This window comes from Eubalaena glacialis, chromosome 14 (assembly GCF_028564815.1).
Source record: "Eubalaena glacialis isolate mEubGla1 chromosome 14, mEubGla1.1.hap2.+ XY, whole genome shotgun sequence".
In the NCBI taxonomy this organism is placed as follows: domain Eukaryota; kingdom Metazoa; phylum Chordata; class Mammalia; order Artiodactyla; family Balaenidae; genus Eubalaena; species Eubalaena glacialis.
The window spans coordinates 15819213-15843424 of record NC_083729.1 but is presented as its reverse complement, the minus strand read 5'-3'; the positions used below and the strand labels follow the sequence as shown (position 1 = coordinate 15843424).

Sequence of the window (24212 nt, the reverse complement as noted above, 5' to 3'; positions counted from 1 at the left end):
AATGGAGCTTCTGAATGGTGAAGATTGTGCCTTATCTGAGAGGCGTTATCTGGTGCTATCGAAACATTGTATTAAAACTATCTGGAGGGACTTCCCTGGTGGTCCAGTGGTTAAGACTCTGTACACAATGCTGGGGACCCCGGTTCGATCCCTAGTCAGGGAACTAGATCCCACATGTATGCCGCAACTGAACATCCTGCATGCCACAACTAAAGACGTGGGGCAGCCACTAAATAAATAAATATTAAAAAATTAAAAAAAACTATTTGGACTAATGAAATAGATTCCGAAGTCTACTGGGATAATTTGTATTCCTTTTCTCGAGATTTAATGCCAAAACTTTGTCATGTGCCTTAACTATACTACTATATGTTGTCCCCTTTAATAAACATTTTTAGCTAAGTTGCTTTGTTTCTTTAATAAAATATTTCAAGTGATTGTGAAAATAAAACAATATATTAAAAAAAAAAACAAAAAAGCTTCTGGAAGAGGGTGCCACACTCACTGTCCTCACCTACTCACCTCCAGTCCCCTCCTGGGCCCTCCCTGACTCCGCTGTCATCTTCCTAGGCAGACATGGCTCATCACACCCCAGTCCCCCTGAAATACTCTTGCCCTTTTGTTCATTCTGTGAGTCCACCCTCTGCTTCAGGATAAATGTAAACTCTTTCGAGTGGTACACAAAAGAGTTTTGCATGGCCTCGTCTCCCACACGCTTCCCTCCCCACACGGGAGGGAACCCCTCCCCACATGGGAGGGAACCCCTCCCCACATGCTTCTCCCCAGCTCCCCAACCACACGGTGGTTCTCTGGAGACACCCTGGCTTTGCACTGCCACCTAGAAAATACTTTACCTCTTCTTTTCCTCCTCCTCAATCATCCCTACCCCATATTGAACAGTTTTTAGGTCAGGCCTCATGTAAGTACTTCATGACTGTACCAATAAGGAATCCATTGCAGAAAACCCTGCTTCAAGTGGTTTAAGCACTCACACAAGAAGTCCCAAGAAAGTCTAGGGCTGGTATGGTAGTTCATGTGCCATCAGGTCCCCAGCCTTTTCCATCCTCCACGTGTGGGCCCCAGTTTCACGTTTGTGTCTCATTGTCACAAGATGGCTGCTGTCTCTCCAGCATTTTATCTCCTTTCTAGGCAGAAGATAAGAAAGGTACAAAGAGCTTTCTCCTAGCAAGGTAAAACCTCTGCAGGAACTTCTGTGTGTATGGCCAGAATTATGTCACATGGCACCTTCTAACCACAAGGGAGGCTGGGAGCATGAATGCTTTAACTGTCTCACCTCTATGGTAGTAAGGCAAAGAGGAAGGGGCTGTGAATGGCTTTGGGGTAGCTCATCTACAGTGTCTGAATTTCCTCTCATTTCAGTCACATTTTATCTCATTTAACTCACAGCAGTGCTGTGAATTAAAGATTTCCATCATGCTCATTTCACCAATGAGAAAACCAGGGCTCAAAGAGACAGCACCCGCTTTTTCATACCCTGAGTCTGGCACTACCTCCTCCTGGAAGAACCCCTGTATGCCTCAACCCCTGGCTGAGTTGGTTATATTATGCCCTTCTCCATGCACCCTGGGCCTGTACTCGTTTGGACATCTCCAACTGTCCTAAGTGGTATGTGAGCCCCGCCAGGGAGGCCTTCTGCATCCCCAGGGCCTGGAGAGGTCACAGGCCCAGAGCTGTGCCCAGGAGCATTTGTTGAGTGACAAATGAGGTGGTGGTCTTGCTAGATTTGGGGTGCTCAGCCCCCTGGAGCACTAGAGCATCACTATAGAGGACAGAGACAAATCAGCAGGTCCCCAGAAGACCCACCCCACCAGAAACCAGGGCAATGTTGGTGTGTTGCAGGGCCAGAGCTCAGATCAGTCTCCCTGTGGGCTGTGGTGTCTCTAACTGACCACGCTGCCCTGAGGTCCAGCGACTTCCCTGGGGGATGACTGAGGCCCAGAGCGTTCCTCCCAGGGCAGCGGGAAGGGGGACTGTAAGATCCTAGGCAATGTGGTTTGCGTTACTGTGGCTTCAGCCATGGAAGGGGTCCTTGAGTCAGGCAGGAAGCAGAAAATATCAGATTTAGATTCCACATTCCATGCATTGTATACAATTATCCGCTGGAGCCACATAGGGGCACGTGGGACAGAAAATGGGATTGAGGCAGAAAATGGGATTGCCTCAATAGAGGAACATGTGATGCTGGAGGTGGGAAGGGGAGCAGAACTGCAGAACAATCGAGACTGGGGACTGTGGTGGCACGAATTAGGGTGAGGGCCACCCAGCTGGAGAAGAGGGCACAGGTGAGAGAGAGACTTAGGACCTTGAACTGGATGAGACGGAATCGAGTGCGTATGGGCGGGAGGAATGAGGCAGAAAATGGGATTGCCCTAGGGGACGGGGTCACTCTTTCACGGGGAACCAGTGGGATTCTCGGCAGGCACCAGGTGTGCCAAGTCCCCCTGTGGCACGCACTTGGGAACCCTGGTGCCAGGGGTGAGGCTCGTTTGTCTGCAAGTCATGGGTGACCGGCGTGCCACCAGCCCCAGCGGTGACACAGAGTCCCCTTCTTCGCAGCCCCGACCTGTGCTTGCCCTGGAACATGCGTGCTTCTCTGCACCTTCCTGGGCTGTCTTCTCCACAGGCTCAGCCTTACTCTCAGCTCCCATAGCTTTGTGACCCCTGTATCAGGGTCTCCAGCCAGGCCTGCCTCCTGGGGGCCAGAGCCACAGTCACCTCAATGTCCCCACACCCTCAAACACCACCTGTCCAACACAGAACTCATCATCCCACCCAAAATGCGTCCCTCCTCCAGGTGCCCTGCCCCAGAGAATGGACCACCGTCCGGCTACTCCCAGGAGCCGAACTGAAGCAGCGTCTCAACTCCTCCCGCCCACGTGCGCTCGATTCCGTCTTGTCCAGTTCCAGTTCCTAAGTCTCTGTCTCACCTGTGCCCTCTTCTCCACCTGGGGGGCCCTCACCCTAATTTGTGCCACCATTGTCCCCAGTCTGGATTGTTCTGCAGTTCTGCTCCCCTTCCCACCTCCAGCATCCCATGTTCCAAACCGATGTCGGCAGCAGAGCTGGTCGGGCCACTCCGATGTTTGCAGTCCCGCGGTGGCCTCGAGTTGGCCTCAGGGTCAGCGTGAAGCGCTCAGCCTGGCGCACATGGCTGTCTATGCCTGTCCTCCCCCTTGAGCTCCCTCCCCAACTTGTTCCCTGAATTGTTCCTTCTTGTCTCCAGGACTTCATAGATGATATTCCTTCTACTGCATCCTATTCCTTCTTAACTCTTCAGGTTAACCTTGGACTTTGGCTCCTTTAGAGTGTCCTCTCTGACCCCTACCCCTCTCTGACCCCTGCCCTTCTTTGTATAAGGGCAAAGAAGCTCGCTGAGGGCAGTGACTGCGCCTTGTTCACTGCACTCTCAGCGCCCAGCACATGGTGTATGGCCCACAAGTGTCTGTGCGGTGGTGACCGCTTGACGGGCTGGCCCTTCCCAAGGGCTGCGCTGCGCCGGACTCCTGGGGTGCCGAGGCTCATGCCCTTTCTGCCTTCTTTGAAGTGGGACATGTCAATTTAAACTAGACACGGGGGCCGTCTGCTACCTCAAACTCTGCCCTGCAGACAGACAGACGGGCAGGCGGGCAGGCAGAGCAGACAGCAGATGGGGTGCTCCTGCAGCCCTTTCACTCACTCATCCTTCTGTTCATTATTGCTCATCTTGTCTACAAACAAATTTGAAACAAGCCATTCAAGCATATGAACATATATATTTATTAAGAGATAAAGTGGGGAAAGTGATTCATTTTTCAAAACTTTTCACTGTAGGATTTCTTCACGAAAATCTGACTCCAATACAGATAATAACGATGCTGGTGGGGTGGTGGGTGGGAAGCCGAGGTCCACAGGGACACTGTGCTGCCCCTCCTGTAGGAAACACGGTGCACATTACCCCATCGCACATCTGATACCGCTAAGCCCAGCTTCTGCTGTTCTCTGTCAGCGGGGCTCTCATGGACAGAGCACAGAATACCGGTGGCGATTTGCACTTTTCTCCTGGCCCTGTTTCCAGACTGAGCTTTTCACTTTCTGAGCCACTGTGGCAGGAGACACAACCTCCGTTTCTCACCCCATGGACAGTTGAATCTCTGATGAGAGGGTCTATTATGTCCAGCGCACCTCTACCCGTAAGCCTTCTCTGAGGGAAACTGGCCCCTTGACCTCACTGCTCTGGCCCCAGCTGTGGACCCAAAGGCAGCCATCAGAGGCAGGCCAGGGGCCCCGTCACCTCCAAGGCAGTGGCTCCCCAAAGACCCTGAAGAGAGGGTCGGAAAGGGGAAGCTGAGGGAGCAGGTCCGTGGGCGCACTGTGGGAGCACAGGGCTGCAGCGTCCTAGCCACTAAATGGCTCCAGAGCCTCCACAGGGCCCAGAACACGGGCCCAGCTCAGTAGATAACGTTGAATGAATGCACGAACAATTGAATGAATGAATGAATCAATGGAAAGGCCACGAGGGAGCGAGGAGAGTAGTTTTGTGATGGAGTCTGACTTGTAGCAGAAGCAGAGCAGAGAGACCTGTCATTTTAGTCGCTAAACGTTAGAGCAACAAACATTCACACTGATTAAATGTCACTGTGGGCCAGGACCGGGGCTAAGTGTTTTACAGGTAGTTGCAAAGGGCTGGGACATTGGTTGATCAGAGTTCCAGGGCAGTGCAGCTGGGGCAGGGGGCTGGTGTTTTGGGAAAATTCCATCAAGCAGAAGCCCCACCTCCTCTTGCCAGGGAGCGGCATGGGGAGCGGGTGTCGTTAGGAGGGGAGGAAAGGAGGAGTGGGTACGTGGAGAGACGGGTCTGCACACACAGAGGGGGAGAGAGCTTTTGCAGCTCTCTGGGAGGGAAACTTTGGGCAACAAAGACCCTCTCCTTGACCAAACTTTAGGCTCCTCTGAGCCCTCTTCTCAGCTAGGCCTTTGACCTTGGTCTCTGCCCAGTCTTTGGCCTGCCCAGCCCAGTCTTAGCAAGAATCCTGCTAAGTCAGTTTAGAGAGGATCCCCACCCTTGATATCTGATCACCCTTGGTCTCTGATCAAGGTCCTCATCCCCCGCCTTGGATGTCTAAGCCCTTGGCCTGCTTTCAGCAAGAATCCCCCTACCCTTGTCAGCCCCTCCCTGCTCCGTGGCTATCAACCCCACTGTCTGCTGTATTCAGGGTTGAGCATGAACTCTCTCCCCGTTGGGTCAGTCTTGACCCCTGTTGCCATAGTCGTGAATAAAGTCCTCCTTACTGTTTTAACAAGCGTCACAACAACATTTCCTTAGTGAGCGAGAAGAAAGACACAGAGTTCTCAGAAGCTTTTGTTGGGAAGGCCCTGTAGGCCATTTTAACAGAAAGCCACTGGAGGGCCTCGGGGGTCAGGCTGATTTGGGTCACCTGGATCATTTGGTTTCTTTGGATCACCACCCCTCGCTCTACAGAGGGGTCTGATTTATCTTGTTTTCTGGACTCTCCTAACTTCTCTCCGAACAACCCTGGGGCCGTGAGCACCGCTGCGTTGTTTCCCCGGCGTTCTCCCCAAGTTAGGAGAACCAAATAATTTCAGGAGTGTCTGATCCGGGACACTCTGGGCACTCCTAAGAGTGAAACGGGCGCTGTCACTACTAACGCTGGGACATCAGACCCAAACCTCTGGATGGTTCAGGACACTCGGGCGGGGGGACGCGCTCAGCTCGGCCGGGGCCTCCAGCAGGAACGAGCCCGCGCAAGACTCTCAGCCCTGAGTCTCCGCCCAGAGTTCCAGAAAGGCTCCGCCTGCAGCCGAGCGCGGTGGCCACTAGGCGGCGGGCCAGGGCCCGGGACGCGGCGACGCCGGCGCCCGCGAGTCTCGTGACCGCGCGCCCCGCCCGGAGCTTCGCCGTCATGCAGTCCCCGGCGGTGCTCGTCACCTCCAGGTGAGCCAGACCCCGCGCCCGGCGTCGCGTCTCGGGCAACGTGCAGTCGGGTGCCCGGGAGCCGCGGCCCGATGCGCCCGGGGTGGAGGAGCCGGCGGAGGCGGCCGGTCCCGACGATCCCGCCCGCCACCCGGCGTCCCCAGCGCGCCGGCCGTTGACCTGGGCTCGGCCCCTCCACCGCCCAGCGGGAGAGGCGGGCGGCGGCGAGTCCCCCTCCCCCCGCCCCCCCCCGTTTTACAGATGGGGAAACTGAGGTCCCTAGAGGGTAACGAACTCACCCAAAACCCAGTGGAAGGCCTGGACTGGCTGGTCCCGGCCAGCAGGCAAAGGGAGGGCTCTCCTCCCCCCTTTCCTGTCACGTCCACCTGTCTTCCTTTGTTTTCGAAGATCGAGTTATGCATCCTGTCCGCGCTCACCGTGCGCCAGGCCCCGGGCACGGCACTGGGGACGGGGTGAATCAGGCAAGGCTCGGCCCTGCAGGGGAAACAGGGATGAACGCAGACCCTCGGGGGACAGATGCTGCATGGGCGGGTAGTGGGTTCAGGTTGCCATGGGAACACAGGGCCGGAGGTAACCCCGGCTCCGGGAGGGGGTGCATGAGGTCCCCCTGCTGCAGGAGGAGTGGAGGTTAATCAGGTGAAGGGGAGAGAAGAGGGGGCAGCTGCTCAAACAGGTAGCTCAGGAAAAGTGCAGTTACCGCAAAGGCCTGCAGAGGGTCCCTGGAGGCGGAGGATGCAGGGTGGGCCCACCCTGACCCAGGCCTGGGGAACCCAGTGCAAGACGGATCCTGGAAAGGCTGGGATGGTCATGGTTTTACTCTTTCTCCCTTTCTAACATCTGTCAAGTGACTCACTGCAAGTATTTTCATCCACTCCACCCTTGTTCCCCCTACCCAGCATCTTGGGCTAAGACATCAACCTCTTACATAAATGAATGTTATTTTTCCAGCAGTAATCTGAACATCCCTGTGGCTTCAGGTCTAGAAAAGTACGTACGATTCTTTAAGTGAACCCTGATATCAGAACCGGCTCGGTCTCCTCTGCATGGTTGCTGCTCGTGTCCTCGCTGGCAGAAGAGTTTTCCCCAGGGCCACCTGCATCACCTCCTCTCCCTGAGCCTCAGTGTCCTTTTCTGCAGAAAGGAGCTTTGAGGTTGGCAGGTGTGAGCAGGGCCAGCAGCAGACCAGTGGGGGTGTGACCTTGGTGCCGGGAGCCTGGGAAGGGGCTGGGTGGCTTCCCTCACTGCCCCACCTGGGCAGGGCTCCTTAACAGATGCGGGTGCTGGCGGTGAAGGCCAGGAGAGTGGTTCTAGTAGGATACAGTAGTGAACAACACAAAGTCCCTCTCGTGAGCTTTCGTGGGGCAGATGGACAATAGGTAAATATATGGTGTGTCAGGGATGATAAATGGTGTGAAGGAAAATAAAGTGGTAGGGAAATAGGGTGCTAGGAGGAGTGAATGCTCCTGGGTGTGGCCCAGGAGTGTCTTTCTGACGGAGAGTGGCAGTTGGGCAGACTCCTGGCAAACGCAAGAGAAATCTTGAGAAAGAGTGTACCAGGAAGAGGGGACAGCAGGAGCCAATGTCCTGGGGCAGAGAGGTGCTTGGGCACCAACGAGGAGGCCAGGGTGGCTGGAGTGCCGTGAGCCGCGGAGAGCGTTAGGTGATGTGGTGCAGAGCTGGGGGCTTGGAGGCCGGGGACCGTCAGGACGGGCCTCCCAGGCTGAGGTGAGGCTCTGGGTGAGGTGGGACCTGGCGTGGATTTCACAAAGGTCATGTGGCCGCTCTGTTGACAGAAGGTAGGTGAGCAGGGTGCAGCAAGGAGACCGTTCGGGCAGTGATCCACGTGAGAGCTGATGGTGGCAGAGGGGGTGCAAAATGTCTGGGTTCTGGCTGCATTTTGACAGTACAGCTTTCAGGGTTTGCTGATGACTAGATGTGGGCCGTGAGAACAAGAAAGAGGAGTCAAGATTGACTGCAAGACTTGCCCTGAGTTCCTGAAAGAGGGAGGTTGCAATGGGCCGAGTCGGGAGACTATGGATGGAGCAGGTTTAGGAAGGTGAGAATCACCGTGTGTCTGGACACGTTCATGAAGAAGCTTGTTGACAGCCAAGTGGAGATGTCGGGCAGGCAGCTGGGAGAAGGAGTGTGGCCTTGAGGGGAGAGTCCAGAGCAGAAAGAGGAATGGAGGACCATCCAGGCAAGCTGAGCAGGAGTGGCCAGGGAGGGTGGAGAACGGAGAGAGAGGGGGTCCCGGGAGCAATGAAGACAGAGTTTCAAGGAGCAGAGAGGGACGGTCAGGTGCCGCTGGAGTAAGAGGAGAGGGAGAATTAACCTTAGGGTTTAACCACGTGGAGTAGTATCAGCATCACATGACAGCTGTTAGAAATGCAGATTCTCAGGCCCTGCCCCCGCCCTGCTGCATCAGAAGCTGCATATTGACAAGATCTCCAGGCAACTTGGATGCACTTTACCGTTTGAGAAGTTTGGTCTGGGGCATAGGTGGGCAAACTACACCCATGCGCCAAATCCTGCCCACCACTTACTTTTGTAATAAAGTTTATGTACTGTCTTTAGCTGCTTTCGCTCTACAGCGGCTGAGTTGAGAAGTTGTAATGGAGACCCTATGGCCTGCAAAGCCTAAAATATTTACTATCTGGCCCTTTACAGGAAAAGTTTCCTTGGGGGCCTAGGGGAGTGGGAGAGAGAGTGGGTTAGGCTCAGGTGCGTGGGAGTCCCCTGGAAGACTTGCTAACATGAAGACTGATTCAGCACCCTGGATCTGCCACTCTCACAAGTTCCCAGGTGATGCTGATGCTGCAGGGGCCGCACTTTGAGAACCCCAGGTCGAGACCGAGGTGGGGTTGCCAGGCCCCACGCTGGAGCTTGCAGGTTGTGGCCGTGAATTTCAGGTGGGACCAGTCAGCACGTCTGTGCATTTATCCCAGTGACATGCAGCTGCCAGACACAGGTGCAAGGGACGCGGAGAATGGGAGGGTTTAGGGGTGAGGGCAGGGGAGCTGAGGCCAAGGGCGTGATCCCGGCAGTGGGGCGGCGCGACAGGACGGTGGGGGAGGGGACAGTAGAAAGGGGGAGGGGTCACGGAGGCAGGTCCTGGAGGAGCAAGCTGGGCTGATAGGAGGTGCCAGTCAGCGGGGAGGGGCCGGCAGCCTGGAGTGAACCCTGCCTCCACCTCTGCTGAGCCCAAGGACAGGTGACTCCCCACTCCCCTCTGTGTCTGTTTCTCTGACTTTAAGTGGGTCTGAGTGGTAGTGACCCTCGGTAGGGCTGAGGGCGGCGGGAGTGTCTTAGACAGGCAGGTGCTTAGAACAGAGCCCGGTAGCGCGGCTGCTTCACGCCCGCCTCTCGACTTCAGTCCCCTCTGCTCTCCTGCGCTCCTAACAGTAACACCGGCGCAGCGCCAGGAGCAGCCGGGTCTGTACCTGGTGCAAGGCCAGGAACGCTCATTTGGTTACTGGCAAAAGGAAAAGAGGGCTGATTGGTGTTTTTCCGTCTCGCACATATGTTGGGTTCATTCAACACCTGCCTGAAGGCAGGCTTGCCCGGGCCTTTCTAAGTGATTGATGCTCATTTTCGCATGCCTTACACCCTGTGAAAATGTTTGTGTGTGTAGGGGTTTGAATGCTTAGTACTATGTGGCTACGTGGTGGGCTGTCCTCCCAGTTGGTGACAAACGGCATCATGGTGACAGTGTCACATGCTTGGTGTGGAAAGGGGAGGAGTGTAGTGCTGGGGGCAGGGTGTCATCCGATGGATTGGGACGTAGTTGCAGAGAGGGAAAGGGCCTCGCCCCAGACACAGTCTTAGCGCCAGTAGCCCCACCCCTCGGGCCCTCCCCTTTCCTATCTTCTGAAAGTCCCGCCCGGCACATAGTAGGTCTCGACCCTGATAACTGTATGCGGGGTGTATCCTGTCATAGGTGCTTGTGTGATGTATGTTTGTGTGCATGGGTCTCCATTATACCCTTATATAGAATGAGGAATACATTTAACCTTTTTTCTCACCTCGGAGGAAACACTTCATAACTTCTTTGCTCATCGTGTGATTCATTACGTTTTTATAGCATTTAAAAATCCTCCAAGAGCTGTAATGTTTTGCTGAGTATCCTCTCAAAGCCTCATACAGCAGGCCTTATCAGTGCCTTGCAGAGGCCCCAGTGCAAATGATGGCCTGGTATCCAGTGCCCTTTCCATCTTCCCCCAGCTGGGCAGGTTCTGTAGCAGCTCTGCTGCTCTCCAGTTAGCTGAAGAGATACGTTTCTCTCTCCGGATTCCTGGTGGCGTTTCATTCCTGTATTGTGTGCCCAAAGCCAGGCACTTCCCTTGGTTTGAACAGAACCCCTGTAATGCCATCCCCACAAATCCTGCAGGAGCTCTTGTGCTGGGTTTTTGTCAGACACCTAGCTGTTTGTGATTTTCCGTGAGCCCCATCTTCTCTGCTGTCACCTGTTTTCCTGCTGGGGACAGCCCATTGTTCCTGGGTGACCCAAAGGCAGGGCCCAGGCTTGGGGCCTGGGAAGCCAGGCTTTATGAGGGGCTGGCCTGCAGCGGGGTGGGGAGCCAGGACCACAGAGAATGGCCAGTGGAGCAGCCTTGCACCCAGCCTGCTGGGCCATCTGAGGTCTGGCCTGCATTTCACTCAGGAAGCCTGCTGACTTGAACCTGAGCTTCTTTTGCCTTCTTTCCCTTTGGCAGGCGAGTTCAGAATGTCCACACAGGCCTGGACCTGACCGTGCCCCAGCACCAGGAGGTACGGGGCAAGATGATGTCAGGGCATGTGGAGTACCAGATCCTGGTGGTAACCCGGCTGGCTGCATTCAAGTCGGCCAAGCACAGGCCTGAGGATGTCGTCCAGTTCTTGGTGAGCTGGGGGCTCTGCCAGGATGCTCCCGAGGGTGCCCAGGGTCCGGGGGTCCAGCTGGGCAGACACACCTGCTGCCAGGGTGCAAGTAGCATCGGGGTGCGAGCAGTGTTCTAGCCAACGCTCACTCGGCCTGACAGTGCCAGAGCGTTTTGGCGGTAAGGACACTGGTGAACCAGATGCTTACAGTCTGTGGGGAGACAGACCTGTAAAGAGACAGGAGCCCAAGGGGAGGGGAGGACTGTGGGAGTGTAGAGAAGGGGCACCTAACCCATCCTAGGGAAAGGGTTCTGGAAGATGTCTCGGAAGAGGTCAGGGCTGAGCTGTGTTTTGAAGAGCAGGTGGAGACATCAGCATTACTGCGGACGAGACACTCCCTTTGTCACTCCCCTTCAGTCTGCAGCCAGTGAAACATCCCAAACAGTCTCGCACATCTGTCCATCTAGAGGTGGGCGGACTGGAACATACAACGGAGGCGGAACTGAGGGAACAGTGGAGGTGGTGTGTGCAGTCCCAGATCCGCGGCCCCGGAGGCCGAGCCCGCGGCCCCAGAGAACCCAGCCGCATCAGGGAGGCAGCACGCACAACGCCAGCCTCCGGGCCTCAGCAGCGCCTGCAGCCACGGGGGACTGGGCAGCAGGGCCTGCAACACCGTCCCTCCAGTTGTAGAGCTGCCCACAAGTCTGGCCCCCTCTCCCCGACCCACAGTGGCGGCATCCCTAAACCTGACAAGCCCAGACACGGCAGAGGTGCCCGAGACCCCAGCTCCACCCCGTCCAGTGGAAGCAGAGCCTGTGACTCAAGATCCTGGACACAGCAGAAGTGCCCACCACCCTGCTGACCCAGGCAGCAACAACAGTGACAGCAGCAACCATGGAGGCACAAGCGGTGACAATGCGGGCACCAGGCAGCACCTCTGACAAGGGCAGTGGAGGCTGGAAAGTGCCAATCCTCTAATATAACCAGAGGCAGCTCAGGTAAGAGAAACCAAAAACTTGTGCTGTAGCGCCACCTAATGGAAAAGAAAAGAAAAGAAAAGCCTCTAACCTGTTGGATAGTTGGAATCAAGTTTAAAAAAAAAAAAAGCTTTACCTAAAGAAGAAAGGTGTTTGCTGCTTCAGATGTACCAGCAGAGGAGCAACTCATCAAGCACCATGAAGAACCACAGTAACACTGCATCACAAAGATAAAACGGTGATTCTCCAGAAACCAGATTTAAAGTCACAGAACAGTGCAATCTGATAGAGAATTCGAAATAACTGTCAAGAGGAAGCTCAACGGGCTATAAGAAAACTCAGAAAGGCGGTTCAGTGAACGTCAGGGATGAAGTTAATGATCAGAAGAAATACTTTACCAAAGAGACCGGAACTCTATAAAAGAACCAAACAGAAATTCTAGATCTGAAGAACTCAGTAAGCAAGATGAAGAGTGCATCAGAAAGGATTGGAAATAGAGCAGACCATATGGAAGAGAGAATTAGCCAGTTCAAAGATAGAAATCTAGAAATGATACAGTTAGAAGAGGAGAGAGAATTAAGATCCAAAAAAAAAAAAGAGAAAATTCTACAAGAATTATCGAAGTCTTTTAGGAAGGGCAACATTAGGATAATGGGTGTCCCAGAAGCAGGAGAGAGAGATAGAGATAGAGTCAACACCCATTTATAAAAACTTTCAATGAAATGAGTATAGAAGGAATGTACCTCAGCATTAATAAAGGCTATATATGACAAACCTACAGCTATCCCTGTAGGGTCAAGAATAAGACAAGAATTCTCACTCTCGCCACTCTTTATTTTTTTTTTTTTCTGCCCCTTCTTTTCCCTTCCTCCCTCCAGCCCACCAGGCTCCACTCACTCTCCACTCTTATTCAGCATAGTATTGGAAGTCCTAGCTACACCAGTTAGGGAAGAAAAAGAAATAAAAGGCATGCAAATTGGAAAAGAAAAAAGTAAAGCTTTCACTGTTTGTGAATGACATGATTTTATATATAGAAAACCCTAAAGATGCCACCAAAAACTATTAGAAATAATAAATGAATACAGTAAAGTTGCAGGGCACAAAATCAACACACAAAAACCTGTTGTGGACTTCCCTGGTGGCGCAGTGGTTAAGAATCCGCCTGCCAATGCCGGGGACACGGGTTCAGGCCCTGGTCCGGGAAGATCCCACATGCCGCAGAGCAGCTAAGCCCGCGAGCCACAACTACTGAGCCAGTGAGCCACAACTACTGAGCCCGTGAGCCACAACTACTGAGCCCACGTGCCACAACTACTGAGCCCGCGTGCCACAACTACTGAAGCCCACGCACCTAGAGCCCATGCTCTGCAACAAGAGAAGCCACCGCAGTGAGAAGCCCACGCACCGCAATGAAAAGTAGCCCCCGCTCGCCGCAACTAGAGAAAGCCCGCGTGCAGCAACAAAGACCCAACGCAGCCAAAAATAAATAAATAGATAAATAAGTTTATTAAAAAAAAGAGTCAGTTGTGTTTCTTTGTGCTGACAATGAGCGAGCAGAAAGAGAGTTAAGGAAACAATCCCATTTACAGCCACCACAGCAACAACAAATGCCCAGGAATAAATTTAACCAAGTACACTGAAAACTATAAGACACTGTTGAAAGAAATTGAAGAAGACACAAACAAATGGAAAGATATTCCATGCTCATGGATTGGAAAAATTAACATTGTTAAAATGTACATATTACCTAAAGCAATCAACAGATTCAGTGCAATCTCTATCAAAATCCCAAGGACATTTTTCACCGAAATAGAACCAAAAAATCTAAAATTTATATGGAACCACAAAAGACCCTGAATAGTAAAAGAAATCTTTTTTCTTGGGAAAAAAGAACAAAGCTGGAGGTATCACACTCGCTGATTTCAAACTGTATTACAAAGCTGTAGTAATCAAAACACCATGGTGTTGACAGAAAAACAAATACATAGATCAATGGAACAGAATTGAGAGCCCAGAAATAAATCCATGCAAATGGACAATTAATTTATGACAAAAAGATCAGAGAACATACAATGAAGAAAGGATAGTCTCTTCAATAAATGGTTTTGGGTAAACTGAACAGCCACATGCAAAAAATGAAACTAGACCACTGTCTCACACCATACATAAAAATCAACTCAAAATGAATTAAAGACTTGAATGTAAGACTCAAACCATAAACTCTCAGAAGAAAACATAGGCAAGATTAGCTTTGACACCAGTCTTAGCAATATCTTTCTGTATATGTCTCCTCAGGCATGGAAAACAAAAAGCAAAAATAATCAAATGGGACTACAGCAAACTAAAAAGCTTCTTCACAGCAAAGGGAGCCATCAACAAAGCAAAAAAACAAGCTTCCGAATGGGAGGAGATAAAACTCATATATCCGATATTACACATTTTAATAGTATCCAAAATATGTAAAGGACTCATAGAATTCAACAACAAAAAACCAAACAATCCAAGTTAAAATGGGCAGAGGAGCTGAATATACATTTTTACAAAGAAGACATACAGATGGCCAATAGGCACATGAAAAGATGCTCAACATCACTAATGATTAGGGAAATGCCAGAGTTAGCTATTGCTCCACTCCTGTTAGAATGGCTATTATCAAAACAGGTAAGAAATGACAAATGTTGATGAGGGTGTGGAGAAAAGGGAACCCTCCTACACTGTTAGTGGGAATGTAAATTGGTGCAGCCACTATGGAAAATAGTATGGAGAGTCCTTAAAAAATTAAAAATAGGGAATTCCCTGGCGGTCCAGTGGTTAGGACTCCACGCTTTCACTGCCAAGGGCCCGGGTTCAATCCCTGGTTGGGGAACTAAGACCCCACAAGCCGCATGGCGTGGCTAAAAAATAAATAAAAAAAAAAAAATAGAACTGCCATATCATCCAGCAATTTCACTTCTGGGTATTTATCCAAAGAATACAAAAACACTAATTTGAAAAGATATATGCACTCCTGTGTTCATGGCAGCACTGTTTACAATAGCCAAGACATGGAAACAACCTAAGTGCCCATCAGTGGATGAACGGATAAAGAAGTTGTGGTCCTTACATACAATGGAATACTACTCAGCCATAAGAAGATGAAATCTTGCCATTTGCAGCAACACAGATGGACCTTGAGGGTATCCTATTAAGTCAGGCAGAGAAAGACAAATACCGTATGATTTCACTCACGTGTGGAATATAAAAAATAAAAAACAAAATGTGAACAAACCAAACAAAGCCAGGTAGATACAGAGAACAGAGTAGCGGTTACCAGAGGGGAAGGGGCAGAGGGGAGGGTGAAATGGGTAGAGGGGGACAACTGTATGGTGATGGATAGAAACCAAACTTTTGGAGGTAAGCACACCATAGCATATACAGAAGTAGAAATGTAATGTTGTACACGTGAAACTTGTATAATGTTATAAATCAGTGTTACTGCAATAGGAAAAAAAAAATTTAAAAAGCAGACGGAGCTAAGAACAGCGGAAGGGGAGAAGGGTGCCCCAGACAGAAGGCACAGCCTAAGCAAAGGCACAGAGGCTAGAAACAGGGTATCGTGTGGGGAGCTGTGAGCAGCTGAGTATCGTCCCGGATGAAGTGGGAGAAGAGGAGGGCGATGACGGGCAGGATCCAGGTCATAGAGGGCGTGCAGGGAGCCCGACCTGTCTGGCAGTCAGGCAGGAGCTTTAAGCAGTGGAATGACATGGTCCTGTTGTCTCTCACTGCCTGTCTGGTGGAGAGTGGAGCTGGATTGGAAGGAACAGGGCAGAGGACAGGGAGCCCAGTGAGGAGGCTGGTAGAGTAATGCCCCAGGTGGGTGGTACAGGAGGGAGGGAGAGAGTTGAAAGTATTTCCAAGGTGACATGCACATAATTAACTGACCCACTGAAATAAAGGGCTGCTGCAGAGGGGCAGGTGGAAGGAGGGCGTTTCCAGTGTGAAGTGTTTGCCTGATGGATACGTGAGGCTGGAACTCGGGGCGGGGTCAGGCCCAAGGGGCTGCTTTGGGAGGCAGCCGCTTGCAGGTGATGCTGAAAGGCTGGGAGCAGATGAAGTTGCCCAGAGAGTGGATGTGGGCATGAGGTTCGGGCTGAGGAGGAAAGCCTGGGGACGCTAGCACCTTGGGACAGTCATGGAGAAGGAGCCGAGGCCGAGGGAAGAGGGGGGGGCTCAGGGGCTTGAGAATTTCAGGAAGGGGCAAGATCACAAACTCACTCGTTTAGTATTTACCTTTGGCTTCTTGTAAAAAGGTCTGGAGATGTGCCCAGGAGAGACAGGCCACAGGATTGTGAGAGAAAGTTAAAATGAGCAAGGGTCCTGCGGTTCAGAGCAGAGCAAGGGGCTGTTTTGTTCTGAGTCTCCTGGCAGCCAAGACAGAAAGGCAAAGAGTGAGTTACCCAGCCCTGGTGACCTATCAGAAGAGACACCAGATTCTTTATTTTTTTATTTTTATTTTTTAAATTTCTGTTATAATTTCTAATGTGGGAAATAGCAATAACTACAGCTCACATAAACAAAAGTTCTTTGGGGTCCTCAATAAATTTGTAATGGGATCTTGATACTAAAATGTTTCAGATCAGCTGGATGAGATAATAAATCCCCATTAAAAAAGAGAAAGTCAAATCCCATTATCAGAAGAGAATAAGAAGGATGGATTTAAAATTGAAATGAACAAGTCAATGTTGTAGTTAAAGGAAGAGAGAATTCAGAAAGAAAAAAAGATATTTTTAGTAAGATTAAGAAAAAACATAATGCTTTAGGCAAAAGATCCATATGGCTATGCACACTTTTAACTTCATCAAACAAGGCCAACTGTTTTCCAGAGGTCACTACCAGCTAGCAGATAGTGTAATGCCCCTGTTTCATATGCTCACTTATACTTGGTATTGTCTGACATTTTGATTTTGTGCATCTTGTATTGATAGGTGTTAGCCTGCATTTCCTTGATTACTAATGTGGTTGAATATCTTTTCAAATGTTTGTGAAACATTGTTTCTTCTGTGGAATTCCTTTTGAACCATTGGCTGTCTTTTTCTTACTATGTATAGGAATTCTTTATATATTCTTTATGTTTATTGCATGACAAATATCCTTTTCCAGTTTGGAGACACCAGCTTCTAAGGTACTAAAGTTTATGGCACAGTTCTTTCTTTAAGAGACATTCAACACATCCTGGAAGGTGTCTAAAAGAGTGTGATGTTTTTCGTTTGCTTCTTGGACAGACTCTTGTTGAGAACCAAGGTGTAACGTAATGGCAGGTGATGGTTCTGGGTCTGCTTTGTTCTACTGGGTTATTTGCAGCTCCTGGTAATCTGACTTGACCCAGATGGAGCTCAACGCGCCCATGTTTTTCAGGGACAGGAGCAAAGAGGAAAATATCTGAGACCCAAGTCCGTGGGCGAGACAGAGAGGCAGCACTCGGGGGCCCTTGATAAGGTGTTGGCTGGCCTTATGAGCGAGGGTGTGTGGGGACTTCTTTGACACCTCCATGTGTGTCACACCAGTGCCACTTTCTCCTGACCAGTGACCCCCTTGCCCTGCGGGTAGCTGTGTGCACAGGTGCCTGTGCGTGGAGGTTCTTCCCAAACATTTTGAACCACCTGCGAGGGCAAAGAACGCGTTGACTCCCTGTGAGGTCTAGGGGTGTAACCCCACACCTGAACTTTCTTTGAAGTTTCACGATTTAGCTTTAAAAAACTAATGAGCATTTTGCGTTCTACTCCTCAAAAGGAGTAGAAGCCCGTGCTTTGGAACACTGGTGAATGGGGGCCCTGCGTGGGGTGGCACCCAAGACTTAAAGCTCCCCGGCTGCCTACGCTGTCAGTGCCCTGGAGACCCACAGCTCCCAGAAGCCGAGTCCTGGTGGGTCTGGTGGCCAGGCCTGCATGGAGCAGTCAGGCCAGCAGAGGGCGCTCCACCCCCACCTGGTGGAGTCTCGGGTGTTCGGGACCACTAGGAGTTGGAGCCTGCGTCACTTTTGTGAAAGGATGCTCTTACCTTTCCTTGAGAGCTGTTCGCAGGAAAGCTCCCGGGCCAGGCTCTGTGTTGACAACTGCAGGCCACAGTCCCCTGTCCTAGATAACTCCCCAGGGGGGGTTCCTGAACTCCCCCAGTGCCCCAGCCACCTGCCAGCATCTGGAACCCTCATGGGCTGGGGGCTCTGAGGATGATGCAGGTTAGCCGGGGCTGCGTGCTCCAGCAGAGCTGTGCGATGGGGCTGCCAGGTGTCCCTTGTCTGAATGCATCCAGACGCCTCACAGCCCGTCAGCTACACCAGTGTTTCAGTGGTGTGCTGTGTTCATGGCCCTGGCTTGGGAGAAGTGGGAATATCTGTCTTCATAATCGATGCTCCCACGGAGGAGTTAGGGAGACTGGCCAAACATGCGGGGAGAGCACAGAGGAGTCTAAGACAAGGGAGGACGCTGGGCTGTAGGTGGGGCGTGGCGTGGAGTGAGTGACTCTTCTCTGAGTGCCTGTGTTGGCTCATACAGACCACAGTGATGGCAACGACCCTCTGTGCTACCGCTGCTCCCTTAACTGGAGACCTGGAGCCTCGGGGGCAGAGACCACACTGAGTGTTCTCATACAGAGTAAACGCACAGCAAGAGCCTGATAGTGAGTGGACGAGCCCTAAGCTGCGGCGGGAGTTCTGGGGAAAGATCGAGAGGCGGTAGCCGTCAGCCCTCAGCTCTGCAGGAAGCCAGGTACCCCAGGATGACTCTGACGGCCGAGGACCACCTTCCAGCGGACCCCCTGGCCTGCTTCCCCAAGGTCCCGGTGTGCAGTGGGCTCCTGGCTGGCACCAGGGCCAGAAACCAGCTTTGCAGTGTCTGGTTCTCCACCAGCTGAGCACTGTAAGGTGTGGCCTTGTCAGAGGCAGCCGCTAGTTCACGGGACAATGACCCTGCAAAACGCTGTCCCGTTGTTGCAGGAAGATGACCGAACAGGGGCCAGACCATGAGGTCGCCCTGTTAACGCACTGAAGGCCCAGAATGGAGGTATAAGTCACGGTCACCTGCAGGCCAGGCCTCTGTATCAAGTGTCTCTACCCAGACCTGTGATGGTGCCTGGAACCCACCACGATGGCATCTTTCCTTTGGGCAGCTAGGACTTTCAGGATTAGCACCCAGCATTGACCAGGAGGCTTAGGAAGTGGAGCCTGAGGCAGGGAGCTGGGCTGGTCCTAGGGGAGGACTCTCCGAAGGGCCCAGTGCCCTTGGGACATCTGTTGGGGCGGGATGAGCAGCCTTCTCTCCTTTCCCTCTTCACTCAGGAAACCACGCGCTCCTCTCATTCCAGGTCTCCAGAAAGTACAGTGATATTGAGGAGTTTTACCAGAAACTCAGCAGTCGTTATCCGGCGGCCAGCCTTCCCCCCCTCCCCAGGAAGGTGCTCTTTGTGGGGGAGTGTGACATCCGGGAGAGGAGAGCCATGTTCGATGAGATCCTGCGCTGTGTCTCGAAGGATGCTGAGTTGGCAGGCAGCCCTGAGCTGCTAGAATTCTTAGGTACGGGAGGCTCTGTCCCAAATTCCTGAGGTCTCCGCTGGCCCAGAACTAGGCCTCCCTGCCCTGGCTTGGCGGGAGGGGGGTCCACAGTACCCCCTGCAGCCCAGAAGCTTCAGGCAGGCTGTGGAGGCCCATGGGCCTTACTGCCGTGCTTGGGCCAGGGTGGTGGGTGGAAGAGGCCTGGGACCCAGCCCTGGAGGACTGACCATCTGGGTGCTGGATGGGACTCACCCAGGGCCCTTCTCCGTAGTCTGACCCCACCCACTCCCCTCCTGGCCAGCCCCCTCCAGAGCTCCGCCCACCCGTACACACGCCTCCGCCTCCCACCAGCCAGGCCTGGGGGCCTGCAAAGTCCAGAGAAGGCTGTGCTCCCACAGCCAGGCTGGTGCCCCGGCCCCTGGGGACACCTCACTCAGCTGGTGCCCCTCACCGAGAGGTTTTGGGCGTGGCTCCCGGCAGCCCTCCCACTCGGTGATGGGAGCCTCGAGCCCTCGCAGTCCAGGTCCCACGGCCCCCTGTCTTCCCGCTAGTCCTGTCTGTCGGATGGGAGTAGCCCGGCTCACGGGTGCTTGTGAGAACCACGTGTGCTAACACATGCGGAGTGCCCGGAGCAGAGCTCGCCGCGCAGGAGGCGCTGTAGAAGCGATGGCTAACGGCTCACCCCCACTCACACCGACTGGACTCAGAACGCTCCAGGCGCGTCCGCATCCTGCACCAACACCCCGGGGCAGGGGGAGCCTGGGGAGGGCTCCCATCCGGGGGTGCGGGGCACTCACCCCATTTAACTCGTTTCCCGAGTACCGTGAATCTCCTAGCTTCCCAAGACAGATGGGAATTTTTCAAAAGAAAATTAACAGTAAATAAACCAATTAAAAAAAAAAAACAAGGTGGGGAAATAAAAGCGGAACGGCTGAATGCACGGAAAGCCGAGCCTGGGTAAGACTGCAGCACCGGTTTTCTTCTCTCCTTTCCCATGCCCCCCCACAAGGGTCTTCGGGCTGAGGTCTCTCCGGCCCTCCTGTCTACTGAGGTCACAGCCCTCCGCCCTTTGCCTCTCTCTGGGTCTGCGTTGACTGTAGGAAGGGGGCTCCAGCCTATCTGTAGCTGGAAGAAACTCCCCATCTCCTGGGCCTCTCTGTTATGGGGAAGCAGGATAGGATGGTCTGACTTTCCTAGCCTCTCTGTGCCTCAGTTTCCTTATATGTAAAATGGAGGTGCAGATAGGATCTCTCACGTGGGATTTTTGCAAAATTTAAATGAATCCGTACCTGTAAAAATTTTTATTACATGATGCTTATTCCATGAAATTGAAGGTTCATGAGATTTTGAATGGGATTTTTACATTTGTCCTAAATAACAAAGCATAATATAATGCAACGTAATCATTATCACTTAGTTCTACATACTATGTCAGTATACATATTACATCCTATGTGCCAGGCACTCAGTGGCATATAGGTGGCTTCTTTACCCACAGGGTCATATACTTTTTAAGTAACTGCTTTCAAAAATATACTATTCGGTAAACTATTTAGATAGAGATAAACAAGTAGCCTAAACCCATGCTTCTCAAACCATTGTGGGGAAGGACTAACTTTTTTATTCCCAATCTGTCACAAACAGCATTCCAAGGTACTGTGGAAGTTTCTGGATGCTTGCTCCCCCTTTCTGTAGTTACCTTGTTGTGGACACCCGCCTATGGACCACGCTTTGAGAAGTGCTTATGTAAGCCAGTTTGTAGTGAAGCCATCACAGTTGGTTCTCGAATCTTCCATGTGCTCGCTGTGCAGTCACTGAGTTCCTAGTCTAATCACCCAGACCCTCGGAGCAGGTCTCCATCCGTGGTTGGCAGAGCTCCCCGATGGGCTCCGCAACTGCAAAACGTTTCTGGAACTGTTCTGTGGGAACCCACGTACACTGGCTGGCTTCTGCCATCAGCCCATGGACTGTAGTCTGTCGTCCCAACAGGCCCTGGGCTGCAGAGCTTCAGGAACTGCTCCCTCTGTCTTCTGAGGCTCCCGCTTGTAACTGCTCCACCCCAGGCTTTGCCACCCCCATCCAGACCCACCGTCCTGGTCCCAGGATGCTGCAGGAAACCCCCAGCCTCGGGTGCTGGCACAGGAGCTTGCGTGCTGGGAAGTGCCTCCTCGCGTCCCCCGGCGGTGGGTGTCAGGCGCCCTCTCTGTCTCCCTCCACAGGTACCAGATCCCCCGGGGCTGCGGATCTCAGCAGCAGAGATTTCTCTGTCCTGGACACAGACAGCCAAGCAGGGGACGATGGGGATGCTTTCGACTTCTTCCAGCAGCAGGACCGAGTGGAGGGTGAGGGTCTCCCCACGCTGGGCCAGAAGGGCCAGGATGCAGGGAAGTCCTCAGAGGAGGAGGAGGAGGAGGAGGAGGCCCTGGACCCTCTGGGCATCATGCGGTACGTCTCCCCTTCTGGGTGGGGCCCCCGTCTGGCTTTCTCCAAGCTCCTCCCTCCCTCCTGGGAGTCTGAGAAAACCGGTATCCCTGGGTTATTGCCCCTAGGGGCCTGGTACTCAGGGAACTGGCTCTCTGCTAGTCCCAACATCACCTGGGTCTTTGGGGCTCAGCCCAGGTATCTCCTGCCCCTCCCTGCTCACAGGGTGGCCCCCCGCCCCCCAGTTCTGCACTGAGACCAGGCAGGGCTGCCCCCACCCCTGACAGTTCAGCAGCCCAGGAGGCCTGGGTTCTCAGTCCAGCTCGTCGCTGACAGCCTGTGACTTGTGATACGTGACTGGAGCTCCCTGGGCCGTGTCCCGCTGCCCTGGAGACAGGGCTGTGTACCTTGGCCCTGCCTCCCCAAGGTGGTTGTAAGTCTGGGGTGACTGGTGACCCATAAGCTGCTGACTGTGATGGAAGGAGGTAGAGTGAGCCCCAGGGTAGACTGTGTGCCCTTTACACGTGCACACTTGCACACACACGTGCACACACACGTACACTGGAGAAGAAGAGGCAACTGGCTGTGGTCTTGATGGCCCCTTGGTGTCCTGATTCTGTCACCTTCCTGTTCCTTCTCCTTTCCTGTCCCTCTGCCTGCCTTTAGCCAATCAGTGAGCTGCTCCTGAGCCCCCACTGGGGGAGCACCCTGAGCTGGGGGGAGGGGCTGCAGGCTAGATGAGACCGGAGAGCCAGACATCTGCTCCCCAGGCCCCTCTGATAGGCACAGGCTGAGGCGTTGGGCAGGACCTCCCGACCAGAAGGAGATGAGGGGGATCCCGACAGACTCAGCCCGCTTCCCAGGACCCTCACTTCTTGGCCCAAATAGCAAGAAACAAGGTGGGAACTGTTGATTTTGAGCACCTAATACGCGCCCGGCATTGTACTTTGCACTTTGTCTACTGTGTCTCGTTGACAGCCTGCCCCGCAAACAGCTGTTACTATGCCATTTGACAGATTAAAGAAACTGACGTCTGCAGAGGCCAGGTACCTTGCCCGAGGTCAGACGGCTTGGTGGATAATGGTACTGGGATTCAAACCGAGCTCAGGGTCCTGTCCTGGACTGCGGAGCCAGACTCCCTGGACCAGAATCCCAGCAATTTACCCCTTTCCTTCAGTTTTCTGCAACGAAAGCAGGATAACGATAGCACCCATCTTTTGCGGCTCTCATCAAAATTAAGTGAGTTAGATGTCACGGCCCCATCTTTCTGCCCCACCACCTCTGCAGAGGTGGACAGACCACAGACCCAGAGTGACATTCTTTCTGCCTGTCTCGCAGGTCCTGTTCCAGAAAGAAATTAGAGCCAAAGAGAAATCAGGCAGGGACAAGTTCAACTTAAACAGTATGAAAAATACAGTCCAGAAAGCACTGCCCACCACCCGCAGGCCTTCCTCTCCTAGCGGGGTGTGTGAGGGTGGGCACGTGAGGACATGTGGCTGCAGGGTCGCCATGAGACCAGCCTGGAGGGGACGAGGAGTCAGACTCGGGAAAGATCCCAGGCGCTCGGGGAGACGGGGGCCGGAGACGGGGGCCAGAGCCGGAGGTCCTGCAGCTCCTTGGTGCCAGGTGTCAGGCCCTTCCAGCACCTCCCACCCGCATTGGCCTTGTCCTAGGAGCGGGTCAGCGGCCTGTGGGAGTGACAGCGAGGTTACGTTGGGAGAAGTTCGTAATAGCCGCTCCTTATCAGCCTGTGCGACCCGAGGGACTTGTTGGGCTGTATTTGTTTGAACTCAGCCTCTCTGTTGCTCTGAGTAACCACATGTTACTTGCTGCCAGACTGCTATGGGCTTGCGTGGTTTGTGCCAGCCTTTGGCTAAAGGACGTGCTTAGCAAAGCAGCTCCTTTTTTGGGTAGGAAAACGCTCTTTGGGGTTGGCAAGGGCCGCCTTTAATTCCCTGCTTACTCCAGTAGCAGATGGTTGGGTGAGGTGCTGGCTGTCTGGGGACCCCCTGCGCCCCAGCGCCATCCCCAGCTCTGCACTCGGGGGGCCTCCTTTCTGAATCCGAGGAGAGCTGAGCACCTAAAAGGGGTCCCGGAGGCTTTTGACCTCCTGCCAGTCTTTCTTTTAATACCAATGTGACAATAGTCAGTGCTGTTGTCGCCACTGGGAATAATAACAACTAACATTTTTTGAGAGTTTATTAAATGCCAGGAACTGATTAGCATTTACATGAAGAGATATCTTCTATTTCGTTTTTTTTTTAAAGGTCATGACTCAACCGAATTGCTTTCCGGATCCACTGTGGGTCTGGTTTGGGAAATGGTGCCCTAGGAAGCGGGTTCTGGCATCAGGCTCGTTCTGTGTGTGAGGAAGCTGACTTTTGGAGTCAAGTAGCTCATCCAGATTCATCCAGCCCCAAATGGCAGAGTCAGGACTTGGTGTCACCTCCCTGCCCTGTCCCTGGATTCCAGTCTCCCA

The 24212-nt window shown here is 52.9% G+C and overlaps 1 protein-coding gene across 2 annotated transcripts in view; it reads left to right on the top strand.

Annotated features, from left to right (window-relative positions):
- Positions 1-5860: 5860 nt before the first annotated feature.
- HS1BP3 (HCLS1 binding protein 3) overlaps positions 5861-24212 on the top strand; it is a 35639-nt gene continuing 17287 nt past the window's right edge. For both annotated transcript variants that reach the window (XM_061210749.1, XM_061210750.1), the window contains exons 1-4: positions 5861-5953; positions 10666-10831; positions 19126-19333; positions 21532-21757. In XM_061210749.1, coding sequence (XP_061066732.1) covers positions 5922-5953; positions 10666-10831; positions 19126-19333; positions 21532-21757 — 632 coding nt within the window. In that variant the 5' untranslated portion in view covers positions 5861-5921. The remainder of the gene's footprint in view (positions 5954-10665; positions 10832-19125; positions 19334-21531; positions 21758-24212) is intronic.